The sequence below is a fragment of the Passer domesticus genome, chromosome 22 (genome assembly GCF_036417665.1).
Source record: "Passer domesticus isolate bPasDom1 chromosome 22, bPasDom1.hap1, whole genome shotgun sequence".
NCBI lineage: Eukaryota > Metazoa > Chordata > Aves > Passeriformes > Passeridae > Passer > Passer domesticus.
In genome coordinates, this window is record NC_087495.1 from 6,138,043 (window position 1) to 6,160,374 (window position 22,332).

The window sequence follows — 22,332 nt, forward strand, 5'->3', positions numbered from 1 at the left end:
GGGTTTCCTCCTGGTTCCCAGGACCTCCAGCACCTCTTCCAAACTGCTTTGTGGAACTAAAACTGGGGATTTGGGGGATTCTGGGGATTTTCTCCCGCTGGTGTCTCCTTGCTGGAGCTCTGTGCCTGCTGAGGGTGCAGACGAGAGCTCCTTCCCAAGGGTTTGGGGTTCCTGGATCTCTGCAAAGATCCACGGTCCCAAATTTCCCCAATTTGCTGAGAATCCAACTTCAGCTTCTCCTTTGTGCTGGGTCAGAGGAGAATGCAGTGAGAAAGGAAACACAAGCACTCCTACTGGCACGGAACAGGGGCAAAATGGGAATAAAAACCAACGAGTGGAGTCCAGGGAGGGTTGGAAACAACTCCAAGGGAGCAGAACCGCTCGCTGTGCTTGGGGTTAAACTCGGACTGTGTGAGCAGCACAGAGCTGAGGGGAAAGCAGAGTCCTGTGGGTGAGCTGTGTGACAAACTCCCACCGGGGGCTGGGTGTTTACAGGGGGAAATAAACTTCATTAGGGACTGGTGAAACATCGCTGAGATCCTGACAGGACCTGTGCTCCCCTGGGTGAGAGTGGTGGTGACAGTGGGGCTGGATATGAAAAGAGGGAAATAATCTTGATTAGGGACTGGTGAAATGTCACTGAGGTCCTGGGACAGGACCTGTGCACCCCGCAGGGTGAGGGTGGTGGGGACAGCTTGGGGCTGGATATGAAAAGGGGGAAATAATCTTGATTAGGGACTGGCCAAACGTCACTGAGATCCTGGGACATGAGCTGTGCACCCCGCAGGGTGAGGGTGGGGGTGACAGCTTGGGACTGGATACAAAAAGGGGGGAAATAAACTTTATTAGGGACTGGCAAAACATCACTGAGATGCTGTGACATGAGCCGTGCACCCCTCAGGGTGAGGCTGGTGGTGACAGTGGGGCTGGATATTAAAAGTGGGCAAATAAACTTGATTAGGGACTGGCCAAACGTCACTGAGCTCCTGACAGGACCTGTGCACCCCTGGGGGTGAGGGTGGTGGTGACAGTGGGGCTGGATATTAAAAGTGGGCAAATAAACTTGATTAGGGACTGGTGAAACATCGCTGAGATCCTGTGACATGAGCCGTGCACCCCTCAGGGTGAGGCTGGTGGTGACAGTGGGGCTGGATATGAAAAGGGGGAAATAATCTTCATTAGGGACTGGCCAAACGTCACTGAGATCCTGACAGGACCCGTGCACCCCTCAGGGTGAGGGTGGTGGGGACAGTTTGGGGCTGAGCAGGAGCCACAGGCAGGGTGGGGGCTGCTTTTCCAAAAGGAGCAGATAATTATTAATTAGGGACGAGTTTAACAAACCCATTGCGGTTAGGACGGAGTTTAACAAAGCCATGGTGGAGGCAGCTCACCCATCTGAGTCCTTGCTCAGGTGTGAATGTCCCTGGCTCACAGCAGGTGTGGCACTGCCACTTGGGCCAGGGCCAGGAGTTTGTCACCTGTCAGGGATTTTTGGGATCCCCAGCAGCCAGGATTGATCAGGACGGGGAGATTTGGGATCCCCCAGCAGCCAGGACTGATCAGGATGGGGAGGTTTGGGATCCCCCAGCAGCCAGGATTGATCGGGTCAGGAGTTTTTGGGATCCCCAGAAGGCAGGATTGATCAGGACAGGGATTTTTGGTATCCTCAGCAGCCAGGGGTGATCAGGATGGGGAGGTTTGGGATCCCCAGCAGCCAGGATTGATCGGGTCAGGGATTTCTGGGATCTCCAGCAGCCAGGATTGATCAGGACAGGGATTTTTGGGATCCCCAGCAGCCAGGGGTGATCAGGACAGGGATGTTTGGGATCTTTTAGCAGTCAGGATTGATCAGGACAGGGATTTTTGGTATCCTCAGCAGGCAGGATTGATCAGGATGGGGAGGTTTGGGATCACCAGCCGCCAGGACTGATGAGGACAGAGATGTTTGGGATCCCCAGCAGCCAGGATTGATCGGGTCAGGAATTTTTGGGATCTCCAGAAGGCAGGATTGATCAGGTCGGGGATTTTAGGGATCCCCAGCAGCCAGGATTGAACAGGATGGGGAGGTTTGGGATCCCCAGGAGCCAGGACTGACCACAACAGGGATTTTTTTTCTCCAGAAACACAGGGAGGGAAATGCCTTTACCGAGCCCAAGACAAAAATCTCTCCTCAGTGCCTCGAGCCCAGCTGAGGCTGCCCCAGCCTGGCTTGTGGGAGGGCTGCAAAACTTCAGCTCCACAAAACTCCCCGAGCCTTGTCTTCCAACTGTTCCCTCCCGCGGTTTTATTCAGCTGTGACTTCAGGAACGCTTTTGTTTCCCCCAGCAGGCAGAGTCACCGGCTGCATCCTCCCCGAGCTCTGCATCCCCACGGCAGAATCCACTTCTGAGCCCGGGAGGAAGAGGAGGGAGCTCAGGGCAGAGGGATAAAGCAAGAGGTGCCTTCCCAGCCCTGCTGCTCCTTTGCATGAAGAGCCTGGCCTGTCAAATGGTTCATGTGTGTGGTTAAAAAAAATAATTAAAAAATTAAAATAAAATCTGCAATGCTCTAATTTGAGGACACCATTTAGTGATTTTAATTGTGTGACAGTATTTTGGTATTTTCAATACCCAGTAGTAGGTTAATGACTGTTCCTTGAAGAATGGAGTTTATATAACACCAGTCATTACATAACAAGGCTGATTGTGGCCTGAGGAGCAGGAGGGAAACAAATTCGCAAAAAACACAAAACCCTGCGCCAGCAAACTCTGCTTTGGTCACCCTGAGAAGGCAAAAAAAAAAGGAACGGCTGGGTTCTAGCGAGGAGAAACTCACCGAGAGGGAGGCTGAGGATGGAGGGAAGGCTCCGCGGGACACCCCTGCCTCCCTCACCCCGAGCCACAGCCAAACAAGCAGAAAGTTTCCGGCCGGGCGCTTCTTTTTCTTTCCTTTCCGTCCCCCCCAGCAGCTCCCAAACGTGGCCCGAGCCGCCAGCACGGGGGGAAAAAAAAACAAAAAACAAAAAACAAACAAAAAAAAGGAATCACGGTTTAGGGACAGAGCCGGGACAAAAAGTTCTTTGTGTCACGGCACGGCCGGGCTCCCTGTGCGCCCCCGACTTTCACAGGGGCTGAGCCGGGCTGAGCCGGGCTGAGCCGGGCTGAACCGGGCTGAACCGGGCTGAGCCGGGTTGAACCGGGCTGAACGGGGCTGAGCCGGGATGAACGGGGCCGTGCCGGGCTGCGCGGAGCTGAGCCGGGCTGAGCAGGATTTGCGCGGGGCTGAGCCTGGCTGAGCGGGGCTGAACCGGGCTGCGCGGGGCTGCGCGGGGCTGAGCAGGATTTGCGCGGGGTTGCGCGGGTTTGAGCGGGGCTGAACCGGGCTGAGCGGGGTTTGAGCCGGGCTTAGCGAAGCTGCGCGGGTTTGCGCGGGGCTGAGCGGGGCTGAGCCGGGCTGAACGGGGCTGAGCGGGGCTGAGCGGGGCTGAGCGGGGCTGAACGGGGCTGAGCCGGGCTGCGCGGGTTTGAGCGGGGCTGCGCGGGTTTGCGCGGGGCTGCGCGGAGGTTGCGCGGGGCTCGCCCCCCCCGGGGGTCCCGGCGAGGGGCAGACCCCGGCAGGAGGAAGGGCGGGGTGAGGATGGCGTGCGGCTCTGGAAACGCGGCCAGGCGCCGCTGCCGGGGCTCGGCGTGCGGCTGCGGGGCGGGGGGAGCCCCGCAGGGCCGGCCCGCAGCGCTGGAGCTCGCCATGAGCCGCTCCCGGAGCAGCGCCTCCCCACGTAGGTAAATGGCCGGGGTGGGGTGGGGAGGGGGCGGCCGGAGCTGCCTGGGAGCATCTTCCCCCTCGCTGCATCCCGCATCCCTCCCCTGCATCCCGCATCCCTCCCCCGAGCGGAGCGGGGCTGCCGGCGGGGACAGCGCGGCCCCGAGCCCGGAGGGTTTGTGGGGCTGATTTTTTATTTTTATTTTTTTATTTTTTGGAGGGGGGTGAAGGCGGGCGCGGTGATTTGGGGACTGGGGTATTTTTTATTTTTTTTTCAATTTTATTTTTTTTTAATTTCCGATTTTGATTTGGCAGCGCTCGGCAGCGGGGATGATTTTGGGGAGGGTCGGCGGAGAGGATGCGATGAGGCTCCCCCGGCGTGGGTGATTTTTTTGCAGCCTGCCTCCTCCTCCCCCAGCCTCTCCCCCCACCCCGGCTTTGGCCGCCTCGCTTCCCGGCTGCTGCATGAAGGCTGTGCTTGCACCGGCGTGCACACCGCGCACCCGCCGCCACCGCGGGGGCCAGCAGCGGGGGTGGAATGATTATTATTTCCATCTCTTAAAAAAATATTTTCAATCCTTAATTTTTTAAAAATTTTTTTTAAATTTTTTTTTTTTTTTTTTTTTTTTAAACCCATCACATCCACCCTAGAATAACAAAACCCTAAGGGCGGCAGGGCTCGGGAGCCCGCGGCATCCCCGGCACGGGGGAGTGCGTGTGTGTGCGCGGGGGGCGCCCCGCCGCCCCGCCGCCCCCCGCCGCACCGCAGCGTGCGGGCAGCGAGCGCGATGCGCCCCGCGCCCGGCGCTGCGGAATAGCGCGGCCGCCGCTCGCCCTCCGCGGGCCGGGACCCCGCCGCCGGCCGTGCCCTCTTGATGTCCATGAATGCAAACACCATGATTTTCATGATCCTGGGCGCCTCTGTCGTTATGGTAAGAGATTTTTTGCTTATCTCCCCTCCCCTCCATGGTTCCCCCCCCCCCCCCCCATCATCACCACCTCACCATCACCTCCCCGCCTCCCTTCCACCTTCCCCCGGCGCTGTCCCTCGGCCCGGGCACCTCCGTGTGCGTGTGCCCCGCTGTTCTCTCCATGCCTGGCAATCGGACTGGGGTCAGCGTTCCGCCCCGGCGCCCGGAGCTGACCCCATGCCTCGCTTGTGGGCTCTTACAGGCAATAGCTTGCTTGATGGACATGAACGCCTTGCTGGACAGATTTCACAATTACATCCTGCCGCACCTCCGGGGGGAGGACCGAGTCTGTCACTGCAACTGTGGAAGGTGAGTGACCTGCCCGGCGTCCCCTGCCCCCCGGGGGGGAGGTGGCAGCGACAGGAGCTGCTGCCTGCCAGCCCGGCTCCCATTTCTGCATTCTGCCCGTGCCTCACCTTCCCCAGCAGCTCCTGCATGAGCAGCGTGAGGGGGGGTGGTGCTGGCCGTGGGGGTTGTTTGTTTTTTTTTATTTTCTGTGAGTTTGGGAGCGTGTTTTCCCCTGTGTGCGGAGGGAGAGTGAGTAACTTTGATTGCAGCGTTTGTCACTTTGCCTTTTGTCGGGCCGTGCTGGTGCCCAGGCTGTTTGTGCTCTGGGTGTTGCAGTCGCTGGTGGTTTGTGTGGCTCAGAAATGGAACCGGGGCTTGGAGGAAATGGGGATTTCCTCCGAGGAAAGAGGAATGGGAAGCAGAGGATCCCTGTCCAGGCTGGAACGTGGCTGCCCAGCAGCAAGGACAGAGTGGCTCGGTGGCTTTGCAATCCATCTTTTCCCTCCCTGTGGCTTTTCCTCCTGAGGAGCCTGGGCTGTGCTTGGGGCGAGCCAGGGGTGCTGTGCACAACTCCGTGCCTGCACAAAAACCTGCCTCATTCTCCCCAAAAGCACCACTCTCGTTATCCCCGGAGTGCTGGGCTCACCAGTGGGACCTGCCTGCCCTGGGGTGTGCCAGGCTGAGCTCGGGGGGTGAATCCCACCCTGCCCTGAGGGATGGCTGTCCCCGAGGCCTGGCTGCCCTCCTGTGCCTGGTTGCTCCCTGCCCGTGGGGTTGGAGAGCACCGAGGCCGTGCCAGCTAAAGGACAGGCTGGCAGAGCCCTGCCTTGGCACACCCAGCCTTGGGGCTGAGCTTTGCCCCTCCTGCAGCTGCCAGCTGTGTCCTGCCTGCCCGTGTCACCTCCCCGTGGTGTCCCCGGAGCTGGAGCTGGGCTTGGAGAGGAGGAAAGGCTTTGCCTTCCTCGCCAGGGCTGCTCCTCATCCTCCTGGGACAGAGGAGGCAGCAGCCGGGCCTGGGGATGTGCAGCACCCTCAGCCCCTGGGGCTTAAAGCCACTCTGAAAAGCAAAAAAAAAACTTCCACGGCGTCTCCCACCTGCTTTTGGCAAGGATCTGCTTTTTCTGAGCTGGTTTTTCGTGGTGTTTTTGGCTGGTTTGAGAGTTTTCCTCTGTTCCTTCCACCGGTTTTTCTGGTCCTGGCCACAGCTCGTGTCAGCTCCTGGAGTGGCTCAGAGGGCCTGGGGGGTGCTCTGGAGTGCCTGAGCAGTGCCAGGGCTGGCTGGTGGCTTGGCTGAGGGTCCCCTGTGCCCCAGGCTGGCTTGGTGGCAGGGTCACCCCCCTGCTCTGCCCCCGTGCCTGCAGAGATGCTCTCGAGGCTCACAGGCTGCCCGTGGCACTCCCATGGCACCACTGGCTCCTTTCCTGGGAAGTGCACACAAAAATCCTCCCAAACTTCCCAGAAGGGAGCTGAGGGGAGGCAAAAAGCAAAGCTGATGCCCTGCCCCAGCTCTGTGGGAGCTGGCAGCAGTGGCTCCAGCCCAGAGCCTGCTGTGAGCTGCTCCTCCCTGAGCAGCTCCCCTGGGCTGTGCCACCTTTGCCCTGCCCTGCGGCCCCCCTGGCAGCGTTTGGAGCCCTCTGGCTCCCAGGCTGGCAGTGCCCTGTCCCCTCTGGGGGCTGCCCAGGAGCCCTGAGCTCAGCCCTGGGCCGGGAGCAGCTCCCCCAGGCCGGGCTCGGTGGAGAAGTTTGAATTTGAGTTTGCCAAAAAAACAGAGGGGATCCTCGGAGGAGGAGGAGGAGGGAGCTGCAGGGGATGGGGGAAAAAATCAGGAAATGTTGCAGAAATGGGAGGGAAGGAGGGACTGGGGTGGATGGAGATGGATGTGCAGGGGGCTGAGCTGCAATTAATGATCTCCCTGCTGCCCTGGCCTGGCCCACGGGGTCAGGCAGGCCAATAATTCAGTCAGAAGTGTTTGCTCTCCTCTCCTCTCCTGGCTGTCTCCTTCCCCAGTCTGGGTGGAACTGTCCAGCTGGATGTGGGTGCCTGGCCCTGGAAGTGCTCTCCAGGAGCTGGAATTTGGGTCTGGGGGGCTGGGGCTGTCCCAGGGGTGCTGCTGTGGGCAGGGAGGGCTGGCTCCGTGTGCCAGCTGTGCCAGGGGACTGGGAGAGCATCCCCAGCCGGGAAAACTCTGCTGCCTCTGCTTGGCAAGGGGAGCTGAGCCCTGCCAGGCTGCCCTGGGTACATCCCCAGCCTGGATCCCACTGCCAGGCACGGGAATGGGCCCTGCCAGGATACCCTGGGTGATTCCTCACCTGGATCCACTCCCTGGCACCGGGATCAGCCCTGCCAGGCTGTCCTGGCTGATTCCTCACCTGGATCCCACTGCCAGGCACTGGGAAGGGGAGCTGAGCCCTGCCAGGCTGCCTTGGGCACATCCCCAGCCTGGATCCCACTGCCTGGCACTGGGATGGGCCTTGCCAGGATACCCTGGGCACATCCTTAGCCTGATCCCACTCCCAGGCTTTGGGATCAGCCCTGCCAGGCTGTCCTGGGTGCCCTGAGTGCATCCCCAGCCTGATCCCATCCCTGGCACTGGGATGGGCCCTGCCAGGATACCCTGGGTGATTCCTCACCTGGATCCACTCCCTGGCACCGGGATCAGCCCTGCCAGGCTGTCCTGGGCACATCCCCAGCCTGATCCCATCCCTGGCATTGGGATCAGCCCTGCCAGGCTGTCCTGGCTGATTCCTCACCTGGATCCACTCCCTGGCACTGGGATCAGCCCTGCCAGGCTGTCCTGGCTGATTCCTCACCTGGATCCCACTGCCAGGCACTGGGATCAGCCCTGCCAGGCTGTCCTGGCTGATTCCTCACCTGGATCCACTCCCTGGCACTGGGATCAGCCCTGCCAGGCTGTCCTGGGTGATTCCTCAGCCTGGTTCCTCGCTCCCTGGGACTGGGAAGGGGAGCTGAGCCCTGCCAGGCTGCCCTGGGTAATTCCTTAGCCTGATCCCATCCCTGGCACTGAGATCAGCCCTGCCAGGCTGCCCTGGGCACATCCTCAGCCTGATCCCATCCCTGGCACTGGGATCAGCCCTGCCAGGATACCCTGGGCACATCCCCAGCCTGATCCCATCCCTGGCACTGGGATGGGCCCTGCCAGGATACCCTGGGTACATCCTTAGCCTGATCCCATCCCTGGCATTGGGATCAGCCCTGCCAGGATACCCTGGGTACATCCTTAGCCTGATCCCATCCCTGGCATTGGGATCAGCCCTGCCAGGATACCCTGGGTACATCCCCAGCCTGATCCCACTGCCAGGCACTGGGAAGGGGAGCTGAGCCCTGCCAGGCTGCCTTGGGCACATCCCCAGCCTGATCCCACTCCCTGGCACTGGGATGGGCCCTGCCAGGATACCCTGGGTACATCCTTAACCTGATCCCACTCCCAGACTTTGGGATCAGCCCTGCCAGGCTGCCCTGGGTGCCCTGGGTGCATCCTCAGCCTGATCCCATCCCTGGCACTGGGAAGGGGAGCTGAGCCCTGCCAGGCTGCCCTGGGCTCATCCTCAGCCTGATCCCATCTCTGGCACTGGGATCAGCCCTGCCAGGATACCCTGGGTGATTCCTCACCTGGATCCACTCCCTGGCACTGGGATCAGCCCTGCCAGGCTGCCCTGGGCACATCCTCAGCCTGGCTCCTCACTCCCTGGCACGGGAAGGGCCCTGCCTGCTCCCAGCCCCCCTTTGGGGCTCCCCTGTCCCCATCCCCTCCTCCAGCTCTGCCTGGAGCCGCTGTTGGTCCCTGGGGTGCTGGCAGGCAGCAGCGCCAGCTGTGCCAGATGTGCCCCCCCCGGGGGGCTCTGGGGTGACCCCGGGGCTCGGCCAGCAGGGCTGGCTGCTCCTCACGGGGCTCCTGGGGCTCTGTCCTGCGGGGCACGGCTGGCCCCGTGTGCCCTGGAGGGAGCCTGGCCCAGCAGGGCGGGCACGGGGACTGCTGCACCTGGCTTGGCAGTGGGTTGGGCACTCTGAACATGGGTTTTCAGTGTTTTTTGGCATTCTGAACATGGGTTTTCAGTGGTTTGGGCACTCTGTACCTGGGTTTTCAGTGGGTTGGGCACTCTGTACCTGGGTTTTCAGTGGGTTGGGCACTCTGTACCTGGGTTTTCAGTGGTTTGGGCACTCTGTACATTGGTTTTCAGTGGTTTGGGGCACTCTGAACATTGGTTTTCAGTGGTTTGGGCACTCTGTACCTGGGTTTTCAGTGGTTTGGGCACTCTGTACATTGGTTTTCAGTGGTTTGGGGCACTCTGAACATTGGTTTTCAGTGGTTTGGGCACTCTGTACATTGGTTTTCAGTGGTTTGGGCACTCTGTACCTGGGTTTTCAGTGGTTTGGGCACTCTGTACATTGGTTTTCAGTGGTTTTTGGCATTCTGTACATTTGCAGTATTTTTTAGCATTCTGTACATTACTTTTGCAGTGTTTTAACCATTCTGTACCTGGGTTTGTAGTGATTTTTGGCATTCTGTACATCGTTTTTCAATGGTTTTAACCATTCTCTACATTGTTTTTTGAAGTGGTTTTAACCATTCTGTACATTATTTTTACAGTGTTTTTAATCATTATGTACATTGTTTTTCGCAGTGTTTTAAAGCATTCTCTGCATTGTTTTTTGGAGTGGTTTTAGCCATTCTGTACATTGTTTTTCATTGTTTTAAAAATTCTGTACATTGTTTTTCAGTGTTTTAAGCATTCTCTACATTGTTTTTGCTGCCCCTGGGATGTTCCTGTTTTAACCATTCTGTACATAGTTTTTGCAGTATTTTTAAGCATTCTGTACATAGTTTTTGCAGTGGTTTTAAGCATTCTGTACATTATTTTTACAGTGGTTTTAATCATTCTGTACATTGTTTTTTGCAGTGTTTTTAAGCATTCTCTACATTGGTTTTTGGAGTGTTTTTAACCATTCTGTACATTATTTTTCAGTGTTTTTAAGCATTCTGTACATAATTTTTGCTGCCCCAGGGATGTTCCTGTTTTTACCATCCTGTACACTGTTTTTGCAGTGTTTAACCATCCTGTACATGGTTTTTGCAGTTTTTAACCATTCTGTACACTGTTTTTGCAGTGTTTAACCATCCTGTACATGTTTTTTGCAGTTTTTAACCATTCTGTACATGGTTTTTGCAGTTTTTAACCATTCTGTACATGTTTTTTTCAGTTTTTAACCATTCTGTACACTATTTTTGCAGTTTTTAACCTTCCTGTACACTGTTTTTGCAGTGTTTTGCCCCCTCTCTGTGCTGGCAGTGCCTGGCAGGCCCAGGGCAGGGGGAAGGGAAGCAGCCCCAGGCCCAGGCTGATCCCCCTCTCCCTTCCCTGGGCTCGGGGCGCTGGGGCTCTTTGCTGCCATTTCAGGAGGGATTTGCTGGGTGAGAGGGGCTGGGAGCTGTTTTGGGGTCTGTGCTGTCAGCTGGGAGCTGTGAAAGTTTGTGTTCGAGGGTCCCAGGACGAGGGAAGAATGAGAACCTTGATCCATGCTCCAAAAGGCTGATTTACTCTATTATTATATGATATTCTATTAAAATGATTTACCAAAACCATACTAAAAAGAACAGAGTGGAAAGGATCCGTCAGGAGGGTGGAAAGGGATGATAACAAAATCCTGTGGCTGCTCACAGGTGGCTGGGGTTGGTCACCAAGTGAAAACAATCCTCGTGGGCTAATTGGAGATTAAACAGCCTCCAGACCACCTCCACAGCCCTCAAACAGTTAATTGTTTACATTTCTTTTTTGGGGTTTCTCAGCTAAAATAGGAGAAAATCCTGGCAGGGGATTTCCATAGAAATACCGTGGTGGCACCTGTGCTCTGCCAGGGGTGTTTGGTGAGGAGGTTAACTCGCTGCAGAGTTCTCCAATCCCAAATTAGCAATATAATTGATAACCCCAAACTTATTCCAACTCATATGAGCAGAACTGTGGCATTCCCATGCCCTCTGAACGGAGAGAAGCTGTGAGAGAACACATAAAAATTGTTTTTCCTTCTTCTCTGCTTGTCTCACAGCTTCTCTCCGTACAGAGGGCAGGAGAAAACCACCCAGAACTACAATGGGGTGACAGAAATTATTAAAAAAATCAATCTGCAGTTGGTGGCCACCCAAAGATGACATCCCAGCGGTGATGATCTGCATTTTGTTTAATTCTTTGCAGAGTTTGGGTTATTCCTTTTGCACGCAGCTGGGGTGGCTGCCCTGGGCCTGGGGCTGTGCAGCACCCTCAGCTCCTGGGGCTCCCTCCTAAAGCCACTTGGAAAGGGAAAAAAACTTCCAGAGCGTCTCCCACCTGCTTTTGGCAAGGATCTGCCTTTCCTGAGCCGTTTTTCCGTGGTGTTTTTGGCTGGTTTGGGGGCTGGGACAGCCCTGGTGCCCACGTTTGCAGGTTTTGGGTGGCCCCGAGGCTCTGCTGGCACTCCGTGACCTGGGCTGGGCAGGGTCCCTGCTCTGCTGGCCCGGCTCGGAGGGGTGACAGACGTGTCACCCGTGCAGGTGAGGTGTCACCACCGCGGGGCAGAGCTGCCAGCACCCCCGGGGCGTGGGAGAGCAGCCGGAGCTGGGAAACTCTGCTGGGATGAACTGGGATGGGCTGGGCTGGGATGGGATGGGATGGGATGGGATGGGATGGGATGGGATGGGATGGGATGGGATGGGATGGGCTGGAGAAGCAGCTCAGAGCCAGGATTGGCACCTGAAACAGCTGCTGGCTGTGACAGGGACAGTTCCTGTGGCACATCTGCCTCGGGAAGGGGTGACAGTCTGGGTGACAGCCAGGGGTGACAGCCTGGGGTGATAGAGTGGGTGAAAGCCACAGGTGACAGCCAGGGGTTACAGCCATGGGTTACAGGCAGAGGTGACAGCCAGGGGTGGCAGACAGGGGTGAAAGCCACGGGTGATAGCCACAGGTGACAGCCAGGGGTGACAGCCACGCTCCCTGCAGGGATGTGGCTGCTGGAGCTGATCCCTGGGCGAGCTTGGCACTCTCCATGCCAGCCTGTGGAGGCTCCAGGCCCTCCAAAGCCCTGTGCCAGGCTCTCCAAAGCCAGGCTCTCCAAAGCCCTGTGCCAGGCTGTCCCAGCCCCCGTGCCAGGCTGTCCCAGCCCTCTGTCCCTCCCTGCCCGGGCAGGGCTGTCCCCAGGGTGGGCAGGGCTGCTCCATCCCGAGCAGCACAGGGTCCCTGTGCGAGGAGCTGGCTGCTGGGCACAGCAAAAACACCAAAAGGAGTCACTGGAGGGAGCAGTGACACCTGGGGGGGCAGTGACACCTGGGGGGAGCAGTGACACCTGACGGGGACAGTGACACCTGGAGAGATCAAGGAGCCACCAAAAGAGCCCCGTGGGCTCCCAGGTGGCCGCTCCGGAGGGAGCAGGGCCCTGCCGAGCTCTGGTGGGTGTGCTCCTTGTCTGTGCCCTTCTGGGTGACCTTGGCCGTCTGTCCCTCCCCGGAGCAGTGGCACAGTGTCACCCGGGTGCCAGCAGCCTGCAGCAGGGCCCTGCCAGCCTCGGGCCAGCCCTGCTGCCCCGGGGGTGCTCCTGCTGAGCCCCAAGTCCCCAAACGCTGCCCCGGGGCAGGGCTGGGTCCGGCCGGGATGTGGCGGCTGCAGCGGGAGCCCGGCAGATGCGACGTGGCTGTCACTGTCACCTGCCCGGAGGGAGCCGGGCTCGGCCGGAGCTGCTGCGCTCCCTGTCCCCATCCCTGTCCCTCCACATCCCTGTCCCTGTCCCCAACCCTCTCGCTGTCCCCATCCCCATTTCCACCCTGTCCCCATCCCTGTCGCTGTCCCGTTCCCCATCCCTGTCCCCATCCCTGTCTCCATATCTGTCCCTGTCTCCATCCCCATTCCTCTCCCCCCCTCCCTGTCACCATCCCCATCCCTGTCCCTGTCCCCATCCCTGTCCCTGTCCCCATCCTCCTCCCCATTCTCCTCCCCATCCCTGCCCCCGTCCCTGTCCCTGTCGCTGTCCCTGTCCCTGTCCCTGCCCCCGTCCCCGTCCCTGTCCCCGTCGCTGTCCCCATCCCTGCCCCCGTCCCTGTCGCTGTCCCCGTCGCTGTCGCTGTCGCCGTGTCCAGCCCCCGGTGCCTTTCCCAGCCGCGCTGTGGCTGCAGCAGCGCCGCTCACCCAAGGTCACCGCAGGGGACAATAGCGCTGGGGACAGCCCGGCAGCGACAGAGCCCGGAGCCTCCCCCGAGCCACAGCCCGGGCACGGGGACAGCGGGCAGGCACACGGACATCTCTGTCTGTCTGTCCGGCTGTCACCCGAGCCGGTGGCAGCGGAGCCACCGGGAGCTGCTGGGCTGGGATGTCTGTCCCTGCCACCTCCGTCTGTCCCTGCCGCTTCTGTCTGTCCCTGCCGCTTCTGTCTGTCCCTGCCACCTCTGTCTGTCCCTGCCACCTCCGTCTGTCCCTGCCAACTCCGTCTGTCCCCACCATTTCTGTCCCCTGTGGAAGCTCCAGCACAGCCAGGGTGGGCACAGCCCGGGGTGTCCTGGGGGTCTGGGGACAGTGGGACATGGCACCTCTGTCACAGGGATTTGGGGACAATGGGAGATGGGAGATGTGTGCAGGGGATTTGGGGACAGTGGGACATGGGAGCTGTGTGCAGGGATTTGGGGACAGTGGGACATGGGAGCTGTGTGCAGGGATTTGGGGACAATGGGACATGGGAGATGTGTGCAGGGATTTGGGGACAGGGGGACATGGCACCTCTGTCACAGGGATTTGGGGACAATGGGAGATGGGAGCTGTGTGCAGGGATTTGGGGACAGAGGGACATGGGAGCTGTGTGCAAGGGTTTGGGGACAATGGGACATGGCACCTCTGTCACAGGGATTTGGGGACAGTGGGAGCTGTGTGCAGGGATTTGGGGACAATGGGAGATGGGAGCTGTGTGCAGGGATTTGGGAACATGGGAGCTGTGTGCAGGGGTTTGGGGACAGGGGGACACGGGAAGTGCTCGCCTGTGCTCATGGGACCCCTCCCCATCCTTTGGGGCCCCTGTCCCTCCCGCAGCCCCTCCCCGGATTTCCCAGTGCCAGGAGAGGGACAGTGCCAGCTCCCTGGGGAGCAGGGCACCCTCAGCCCCGCTGCCACCAGAGCTGCCACCTCTGTCCCTGCCTTTCCCGGGGGCTGGGGGGGCTGGTGGCCGTGCCAGCCCCGTGCCAGCCCCGTGCCAGCCCGGGGGGCACAGCTGGCCCCGTCAGGGCACGGCGGGGCCGGGGCTGTCTCAGAGCTTTGTTTGTGTCAATTTTGGGGCGTTCCTCGGCAGTGGTTGTGGAGCATCTGCACCCCGTGGGTATTCAGAGGCTGTGCCAGGGGAGGGGACAGGGACGGGGACACGGGGACAGCCTGAACGGGGGGCACTGGGGGTGCCAGGGCTGGGCTGGTGGAGGGCAGTGGGGCTGGGCACCACCTGCGTGGGGCTGTGGTCACACCAGTGCCACCACTGCCACCAGGGCAGGGACAGTGCCACCAGTGCCACCGGGGCAGGGACAGTGCCACTGGGGCAGGGACAGTGCCACCGGGGCAGGGACAGTGCCACCAGGGCAGGGACAGTGCCACAGGGGCAGGGACAGTGCCACCAGGGCAGGGACAGTGCCACTGGGGCAGGGACAGTGCCACCAGGGCAGGGACAGTGCCACCTGTGCCCATGCTGGTGTCATGTCCCCACACTTTAAAGGATTCAGGCTCTGAGTTTAGGATGAAATATGGCTTCAGGTTTTCTTATTTATTTCTTGCTTGCTTTCTTGGGTTTTGGGTTGGATTTTTTGGTTTGGTTTGGTTTTTGTTTTGGTTTTTTGATTTTTTAAAAATTTTTTTGGGATTTTGTTGTTTTGGGTTTTTTTATTTGTTGTTGTTGGCTTTTATTTGTTTGGTTTTTATTTATTTATTTCTAAATGTATGTCACAAATGACAGCCAATAATTACATTATAGCCACTACAGCCAATAAGGATAAAAGGCCCAGGCTCAGGGATTTTTGTGCTTTCCCTCCTTTTTTCTGCTTTCCTCTCTGCCAGCAGCACAAAGAGCCGGGGCAGCCCTTCTGCTGCTGGGGACAATGGGATTAAAACCAAACTAAGAATTCTCACTGATTTTTTACCATTTTTCCCCCGTTTCTGGCCAGGCACCACATGCACTACTTGTGCTTTCCCTCCTTTTTTTATGTTTTCCTCTCTGCTGGTAGCACAGAAAGCCAGGACAGCCTTTCTGCTGGTGTGAGGAACTGGGATAAAAACCAAAATAAGAATTTGCACTGATTTTTCCCATTTCCCTCCCGTTTATGGCCAGGCACCACGTGCACTACATGATCCCATACATTGTGCTTTCCTTCCTTTTTTATGTTTTCCTCTCTGCTGGTAGCACAGAAAGCCGGGGCAGCTCTTCTGCTGCTGGGAATGGTGGGATTAAAACCAAACTAAGAATTCTCACTGATTTTTTACCATTTTTCCCCCGTTTCTGGCCAGGCACCACATGCACTACTTGTGCTTTCCCCCCTTTTTTTATGTTTTCCTCTCTGCTGGTAGCACAAAAAGCCAGGGCAGCCTTTCTGCTGGTGTGCGGAACTGGGATTAAACCCAAAATAAGAATTGTCACCGATTTTTCCCCGTTTCCCCCCGTTTCTGGCCAGGCACCACGTGCACTACGTGATCCCCTACGTTCTGCTTTCCCTCCTTTTTTATGTTTTCCTCTCTGCCAGCAGCTTAAAAAGCCAGGGCAGCCCTTCTGCTGCTGGGAACGGTGGGATTAAACCCAAACTAAGAATTCTCACTGATTTTTCCCGTTTCCCCCCCGTTTCTGGCCAGGCACCACGTGCACTACATGATCCCATCCATCGTGCTTTCCCTCCTTTTTTATGTTTTCCTCTCTGCTGCCACCAGTTCAAAAAGCCAGGGCAGCCCTTCTGCTGCTGGGGACAGTGGGGGAAAAAACAAAAAATAAGAATTTGTAATGATTTTTTTCCCGTTTTTGCCCAGGAACCACGTGCACTACATGATCCCATACATCGTGCTTTCCCTCCTTTTTTATATTTTCCTCTGTGCTGCCAGCAGCACAAAGAGCCAGGGCAGCCCTTCTGCTGGTGTGAGGAACTGGAATTAAACCCAAACTAAGAATTCTCACTGATTTTTCCCGTTTCCCCCCGTTTCTGGCCAGGCACCACGTGCACTACGTGATCCCCTACGACGGGGACCAGTCGGTGGTGGACTCCTCGGAGAATTACTTTGTGACCGACAATGTGACCAAGCAGGAGATCGACCTGATGCTGGGGCTGCTGCTGGGCTTCTGCATCAGCTGGTTCCTGGTGTGGATGGACGGCGTGCTGCACTACGCCGTGCGCGCCTGGCGCGCCAGCCGCCGCTACGGTACGCGCCCTGCCTCCTCCTCCTCATCTTCCTCATCCTCATCTTCCTCGTCCTCATCTTCATCCTCGTCTTCATCTTCATCTTCCTCGTTTTCCTAGTCTTCATCTTCCTCATCTTCATCTTCATCATCTTCATCATCCTCATCTTCATCGTCCTCATCTTCATCCTCATCTTCATCTTCATCTTCATCCTCGTCTTCATCTTTATCTTCATCCTTGTCTTCATCCTCATCCTCATTTTCATCATCCTCATCTTCATCTTCTTCATCTTCCTCATCTTCATCATCCTCATCTTCATCTTCATCCTCATCTTCGTCTTCATCTTCATCTTCATCTTCATCTTCATCTTCATCTTCATCTTCATCCTTGTCTTCATCTTCCTCATCCTCATCTTCATCTTCCTCATCCTCATCTTCATCTTCCTCATCATCATCTTCATCTTCCTCACCTTTGTCTTCTCATCTTCATCATCTTCATCATCTTCCTCATCATCTTCATCTTTGTCATCTTCATTGCCTTCATTGTCTTCTCATCTTCTTATCTTCATCATCCTCTCATCTTCCTCATCTTCGTCATCGTTGTCATCCTCCTCTTCTCATCTTCATAATCTCCCTGGTCTTAATCTTCCTCATCTTCATCATCTTAATCCTCTTCCTCATCTTCTCATTTTCCTCCTCCTCCTCCTCCTCCTCCTCTTCTCTTCATCATCTTCTCATCTTCATCATCTTCTCATTTTCTCATCTTCCTCATCTGCCTCATCTTCTCCTCTTCCTCGTCCTCATCATCTTCTCATCTTCTTCCTCCTCCTCATCCTCCTCCTGGGGACGGACACAGAGCCCTGGGGACACAAAAACAGAGCCATGGGGACACCGAGCCCTGGTGGCACAGCCTGACCCCATGTCCCCAAGCCCTGGTGACACACAGCCCTGGTGGCCCAGCCCTGGTGGCCCGTGCTGACCCGTGTCCCCATTCCCTGGTGGCCCAGTCCTGTGTCCCTGAGCCCTGGTCACCCATCCTGACCCCGTGTCCCCATTCCCTGGTGGCCCCATTCCCTGGTGTCCCCATTCCTGGTGTCCCCGAGCCCTGGTGGCCCATCCTGACCCCGTGTCCCCATTCCTGGTGTCCCCGAGCCCTGGTGGCCCATCCTGACCCTGTGTCCCCATTCCCTGATGTCCCCATTCCCTGGTGTCCCCATTCCCTGATGTCCCCATTCCCTGGTGACCTGTCCTGACCCCGTGTCCCTGACCCCATGTCCCCAAGCCCTGGTGGCCCATCCTGATCCGTGTCCCCATTCCCTGATGTCCCCATTCCCTGATGTCCCCATTCCCTGGTGTCCCCATTCCCTGGTGTCCCCAAGCCCTGGTGGCCCATCCTGACCCGTGTCCCCATTCCCTGGTGGCCCATCGTGACCCTGTGTCCCTGACCCCATGTCCCCATTCCCTGGTGGCCCGTGCTGACCCGTGTCCCCATTCCCCGGTGACCCATCCTGACCCCATGTCCCCAAGCCCTGGTGGCCCGTGCTGACCCCGTGTCCCCATTCCCTGGTGTCCCCATTCCCCGGTGGCCCGTGCTGACCCTGTGTCCCTGACCCCGTGTCCCCATTCCCCGGTGGCCCGTGCTGACCCTGTGTCCCTGACCCCATGTCCCCATTCCCCGGTGGCCCGTGCTGACCCCGTGTCCCCATTCCCCGGTGTCCCCATTCCCTGGTGTCCCCATTCCCTGGTGACCTGTCCTGACCCTGTGTCCCTGACCCCATGTCCCCAAGCCCTGGTGGCCCATCCTGATCCGTGTCCCCATTCCCTGGTGTCCCCATTCCCTGGTGGCCCATCCTGACCCCGTGTCCCCATTCCCTGGTGACCTGTCCTGACCCCGTGTCCCTGACCCCATGTCCCCATTCCCCGGTGGCCCATCGTGACCCCATGTCCCCATTCCCCGGTGACCCATCGTGACCCGTGTCCCCTCCCGCAGACTCCTCGTGGTCCTGGCTCCCGCGGTTCTGTAAGCTGAAGGAGCTGCGCAAGCGCCACCCGCGGCAGTACGAGGAGCCCACGGGCAACATGGTGCACATCAAACAGAAGCTGTACCACAACGGGCACCCCAGCCCCCGGCACCTCTGAGGGACCCCGGCGCCGCGCCCGCTTTTAACCAACCCCGGACTCCTCTTCCTCCCGGGGCCGCCTCTGGATTGTCCCCACGGCGGCCCAGGACGCGGAATCCTCCCCGGGACGCCCAGGGTGGACGCGCCACCATGCACAACTGAGCCGGTCCTGGGTGCTCTGCGGCCAAGGCTTTGCACTGTGTTCCACGTTTTATTGCCAGACTCGTGTATATATGTAAAAAAAAAAACAACAAAAAAACAGAAAAACGGGGAAAAAAAAGAGATTTGCATTGTACTTTCAGCCGCCGCCCCGTTCTCCTGGCTGTCCTGCACATCCTGCTGGGAATGCTGGCCGAGGGATGGAGGTGGGACGGCACCAAGAAGATGCAGAGTGTCGCCTCCAGGAGCTCCAGCCCCCACAAAAAAAAAAATTTCTTTGCCCCTCCCGTGGCTGAAGGGCCTGGCTGGTCACAGGTTTGGATGGGGGGAAGGCGCAGTGTCCCATTTTTGGGGTTTTTTTTTTTGGTTTGGTTCACGTTCCGGGGGGGAAGGAAGGGCTGGGGATGGGTCAGGGGTTTGTTTTTTGTGTTGCTGCCACTGAAACCTGCCTTAAGCAGCCCCACCTGGGAGCCAGGGCACAGGGGCTGCTGCTGCTGCTGCTGTGGTGGCACCTCGGGTGGTGGCACCTCGGGTGGTGGCACCTCTGGAGGTGGCAGGGCTGCTGTCTGCCACTAGAGGAGGGTGGGGTGTGTCGGGTCTGATTCACCAACACCCCCCAGCCCTGGCCTGGGAGGAAAGGAGCTGCTCTGGCCCTCCTGCTGCAGGGTGAGCCTGGTTAAACACCCCAAAATCCTGGTGAAAACACCCCAAAAGTCTGGTTAAAATACTCCAAAAACCTGGTGAAAACACCCCAAAAGTCTGGTCAAAACACCCCAAAACCCAGCACAGAGGGGGCCCTGAGCAGGGTGAGCCTGGTTAAACACCCAAAAAACTGGTGAAAACACCCCAAAAGTCTGGTTAAAACACCCCAAAACCCCAAGAAGCAGCAAGAGGGGGCCCTGAGCAGCCTCTTCTTCTAGGGTGAGCCTGGTGAAAATGCTCCAAAAATCTGGTTAAGACACCCCAAAACCCCAAAGTGCAGCACAAAGGGGGTCCTGAGCAGCTTCTTGCATGGTGAGCCTGCTTAAACACCCCAAAAACCTGGTTAAACACCCCAAAAACCTGGTTAAACACCCCAAAATCCTGGTTAAACACCCCAAAACCCAGCACGGAGGGGCCCCTGAGCAGCCCCACTCCTGCTGCACCCCCTTCTTGTGGGGCAAGATAAAAAGGGAAATTCCATCCCCAGGAATCTGAACCCTCATCACTTCCCCTCCTTTCATCTTTCTGTATCCAGAAATGGGGGAAACACCCAGGACTAAAGGATTGCCAGAAAAATCTCATTTTTTTCCATGGATTCCTTGAAATTCTCAGTGGCCTCCTGCAGTCTGGTGGCAGGGAAAGGACTCCACAACTCCTGCTCTCCCCTCCCTGCTCCATTTTCTGTGTTTTGGGGTCATTTTTAAAATTCCTTATACCCAGTTCAGTTAATTACAAGCCCCAAAACCGCCCAAATATTCCCATTTTTCTGCCATTCCCACTTTTGCTATTCCCTAGTGCCTCTTGTCTTGGAGCCCCAGGTTTTTTTCTGGACCTGAATAATTTCCTGGTCCATATTTGTGTCTGTCTGTCATTCCTGGCTGTGATGTCCAAAATTCCTTAGGATCTAAGGAATGACTTTTCCTTGGGCAGTCATCAACAAGTGGGATTTTGTAGGAGAGAAAATTCCATTGGGATAAGGACAAAATATTGAGTCCCTGGAATGGGTTATGTGAAAAAAGGGGGGGAAAAAGCACTTTAAAATCAAATTTTCCACTGACTAAACTCAGCCTGAATGTAAAGCCTGGCTCTGCCCTGCTCTGGCAGCTGAGCTTGGTGGAAATATTAAAAATTAAGCAGTGGGAAAGGGTGAAGTGATGGCTCACACCTGTTGAGTTTGATCTGGTTGATCCACGGCAAAAATCCATAAAAATTTGAGGTCTAGAAGAGGGGGAATTTTTTTTTTTATATATAATAAAAACGTTCCTGTTGTAGAAAAAGAGATTTTAAAAAATCTGCTGGGTCTGGAGCTCTCAACTTTTGAACTTTTCTCTTGTTCAAACTTAGGCAAAAAAACCCAAAAAACCCAAAAAACAAAACAAAACAAAAAAACCCCAAAATAAGAAATATTCTCAGTGCAATGAAATTTACTGGGAATAATTCCCTTTAATCCAGGGAAACCAGACAGGTTTTGTGGAGCACACACAGAACCAGTGGCATTAATCCTGGAGAATGATAATTTTTTTATTAGTGAGGGCCAAAATTCCTTCCTGTGCAGGGAGGCAATCCTGACCCAGCAGGTCTGCACACCAAAAATACCCCAAAAACCCCAAAATAGGAGAGTTTTCCCCAAAAGCCACAGCTCTGCCCTGCCTCCTCTTTGGGGAACGAGGTGCCAAGGGCCCAGAGAAGAAGAAGGTGAAGGAGGAAGCTGGATTTGGGGTGTTAGAGCTGAGTTTTGGGGTGTTAGAGCTGGGTTTGGGATGTTAGAGCTGGGTTTGGGGTGTTAGAGCTGGGTTTGGGATGTTAGAGTTGGGTTTTGGGGTGTTAGAGCTGGGTTTTGGGGTGTTAGAGCTGGGTTTGGGGTGTTAGAGCTGGGTTTTGGGGTGTTAGAGCTGGGTTTGGGGTGTTAGAGCTGGGTTTGGGATGTTAGAGCTGAGTTTGGGGTGTTAGAGCTGGGTTTGGGATGTTAGAGCTGGGTTTGGGGTGTTAGAGCTGGGTTTGGGATGTTAGAGCTGGGTTTTGGGGTGTTAGAGCTGAGTTTTGGGGTGTTAGAGCTGAGTTTGGGGTGTTGGAGCTGAGTTTTGGGGTGTTAGAGCTGGGTTTTGGGGTGTTAGAGCTGGGTTTGGGATGTTAGAGCTGGGTTTTGGGGTGTTAGAGCTGGGTTTGGGGTGTTAGAGCTGGGTTTTGGGGTGTTAGAGTTTGGGGTGTTAAAGCTGGGTTTTGGGGTGTTAAAGCTGAGTTTTGGGGTGTTAGAGTTGGGTTTTGGGGTGTTAGAGCTGGGTTTGGGGTGTTTGTTAGAGCTGAGTTTTGGGGTGTTAAAGATGGTTTTGAAATGTTGTAGCTGGTTTTTGGGGTGTTACAGCTGGTTTTACATCTGGAATTCAGGGTTTCAAATCTGGGTTTCAGCTCTGGCGTTTAGGGTTTCAGATCTGGGGTTCAGATTTGGGTTTTAGGGTTTCAGATGTGGGTTTCAGGTCTGGGTTTCAAACCTGGGTTTCAGATCTGGGGTTCAGATCTGGGTTTTAGGGTTTCAGGTCTGGGTTTAGAGTTTCAGATCTGGGGTTCAGATCTGGATTTCAAGGTTTCAGCGGGATGGAAAGCAGGGAATTGTCTGTGGGGCAGGGACACAAATCCCCTCATCCCAGCTCCCGGGGAGCCCAGGAGGACGAAAGGAGAGGAGAGGAGAGGAGAGGAGAGGAGAGGAGAGGAGAGGAGAGGAGAGGAGAGGAGAGGAGAGGAGAGGAGAGGAGAGGAGAGGAGAGGAGAGGAGAGGAGAGGAGAGGAGAGGAGAGGAGAGGAGAGGAGAGGAGAGGAGAGGAGAGGAGAGGAGAGGAGAGGAGAGGAGAGGAGAGGAGAGGAGAGGAGAGGAGAGGAGAGGAGAGGAGAGGAGAGGAGGAAAGGGAAGCAGAGGAAGGAGAGGAAGAAGAGGAAAGGGAAGCAGAGGAGAGGAAGGAAAGGAGAGGAAG

General features: G+C 56.7%; 1 protein-coding gene and 1 long non-coding RNA gene across 4 annotated transcripts; one reads left to right on the top strand and one right to left on the bottom strand.

The window, feature by feature from the left end:
* Positions 1–3,482: 3,482 nt before the first annotated feature.
* Positions 3,483–20,615, top strand: TMEM240 (transmembrane protein 240). Of its 3 annotated transcripts, XM_064397219.1 has the most exons (5): positions 3,483–3,758; positions 4,390–4,670; positions 4,912–5,018; positions 16,200–16,408; positions 18,376–20,615. In XM_064397219.1, exons 2-5 carry the CDS (start codon positions 4,614–4,616, stop codon positions 18,522–18,524), a joined length of 522 nt encoding a protein of 173 aa, XP_064253289.1. In that variant the 5' UTR covers positions 3,483–3,758; positions 4,390–4,613; the 3' UTR covers positions 18,525–20,615. The 3 variants fall into 3 exon arrangements, with proteins under 3 accessions (XP_064253289.1, XP_064253291.1, XP_064253290.1); XM_064397221.1 differs by lacking the exon at positions 4,390–4,670 and having other exon boundaries at positions 3,486–3,754; XM_064397220.1 differs by lacking the exon at positions 4,390–4,670 and having other exon boundaries at positions 3,487–3,758.
* Positions 19,254–21,226, bottom strand: LOC135285190 (uncharacterized). Its single transcript, XR_010350164.1, has 3 exons — positions 19,727–21,226; positions 19,402–19,591; positions 19,254–19,357 (listed from the first exon to the last, which is right to left on the bottom strand). It is a non-coding gene; the product is annotated as an uncharacterized LOC135285190 (long non-coding RNA).
* Between the last annotated feature and the right edge of the window lie 1,106 nt (positions 21,227–22,332).